The sequence below is a fragment of the Propithecus coquereli genome, unplaced genomic scaffold (genome assembly GCF_000956105.1).
Source record: "Propithecus coquereli isolate 6110/MARCELLA unplaced genomic scaffold, Pcoq_1.0 Scaffold111, whole genome shotgun sequence".
NCBI classification, from domain to species: Eukaryota; Metazoa; Chordata; class Mammalia; order Primates; family Indriidae; genus Propithecus; species Propithecus coquereli.
In genome coordinates this window covers 5,813,120-5,814,355 of record NW_012135081.1, presented here as the reverse complement: position 1 = coordinate 5,814,355, position 1,236 = coordinate 5,813,120, and the positions used below count along the sequence as shown (strand labels likewise).

The 1,236-nt window shown below is 34.1% G+C and overlaps 1 protein-coding gene across 1 annotated transcript in view; it reads right to left on the bottom strand.

The window, feature by feature from the left end:
• Positions 1-202: 202 nt before the first annotated feature.
• LOC105815195 (olfactory receptor 6C6-like) overlaps positions 203-1,236 on the bottom strand; it is an 8,828-nt gene continuing 7,794 nt past the window's right edge. The window contains 1 exon segment of the mRNA XM_012650330.1: positions 203-235. Coding sequence (XP_012505784.1) covers positions 203-235 — 33 coding nt within the window.

The following is a 1,236-nucleotide window of genomic DNA, read 5'->3' as shown; positions in this document are numbered from 1 at the left end:
ATAGTTGGCCACTTGTGATTAGCTGAAACTCTGTGATTGGTACAAGAATGGGTTACAGTCTGTTTATACTTTCAGTTAGGTTACACTTCACTATGTATGAAGAAACCTTTAAGCCAAACTTAAAATATGTGAGAAGGGAGCTTTAGACTAAACTTATGTAACACTACCAAAAGAGAAAAGAGTGAGATGAGTCCTTTTTTCCTCAGGACATGAAGCAGATGATGAGCCTTGCAGACTGCAATAAACAAAACAAAACAAAACAAAACAAGATGTACATTAAGAACCAATTTATGGCTAAAAAAAGGTAATGAACAAAACAAGAAAACATTAATGAAATTTTTTCACATATATCTTTCTATTTTCATTTTGCATAAGTATCTTGAGATATTTACTTGGGAATGGTACAGTAAGGAGAAACTTTCTGAGTACATGAGGGAACCTAATTGTTTCCCTTTGGCAATGCTTATTGTTTTAATTGAGGTAAAATTTACATAACAAAAAGTTCAGCATTTGACTCATTTTAAATGCACAAATATGTGGTTTTTAGTATATTCACAATATTGTACAACAATCTCCACTGTATAATTCCAGAACATTTTTATCACTTCAAAAAGCAAGTTCATATTCAATAAACAGTCATTCCCCTCCCCCCAGTGCAGGCAACTACTAAACTACTTTCGATCTCTACAGATTTGCGTCTTCTGAACATTTCACATAAATGGAATCACACAGTATGTGGACTTTTGTATCTGGCTTTCTTCACTAGCATAATGTTTTCAAGATTCATCTATGCATGAACCTTGTATCCTGTATGACCCATGTATGTAGCATGTATAAGTGCTTCATTACCTTTTATGGGTGAATAATATCTACTGTGTGTATATGTATGCATATATAGAGATATATGCATACATGCATATATAGAGATATATGCATACATACCAGATTTTGTTTATCGATCCATCACCTGATGGATATTTGCATCGTTTCCACTGGCCATTATGTAGGATGCTGATATTGACATTTGTGTATATGTTTTTGTGTGAACATGTGTTTTCAATTCATAGAAGCAGAATTTCTGGGCCACAGGTAACTTTGTATTAACTTTTTGAGGAGTGCAAAGCTGTTTTCCATAGTAAATACACTAGTTTGCATTCCCACCAGCAATGCATGAGGGTTCTAATTTCTGTACATCATCAACACACACACACACACACACACACACACACACACACA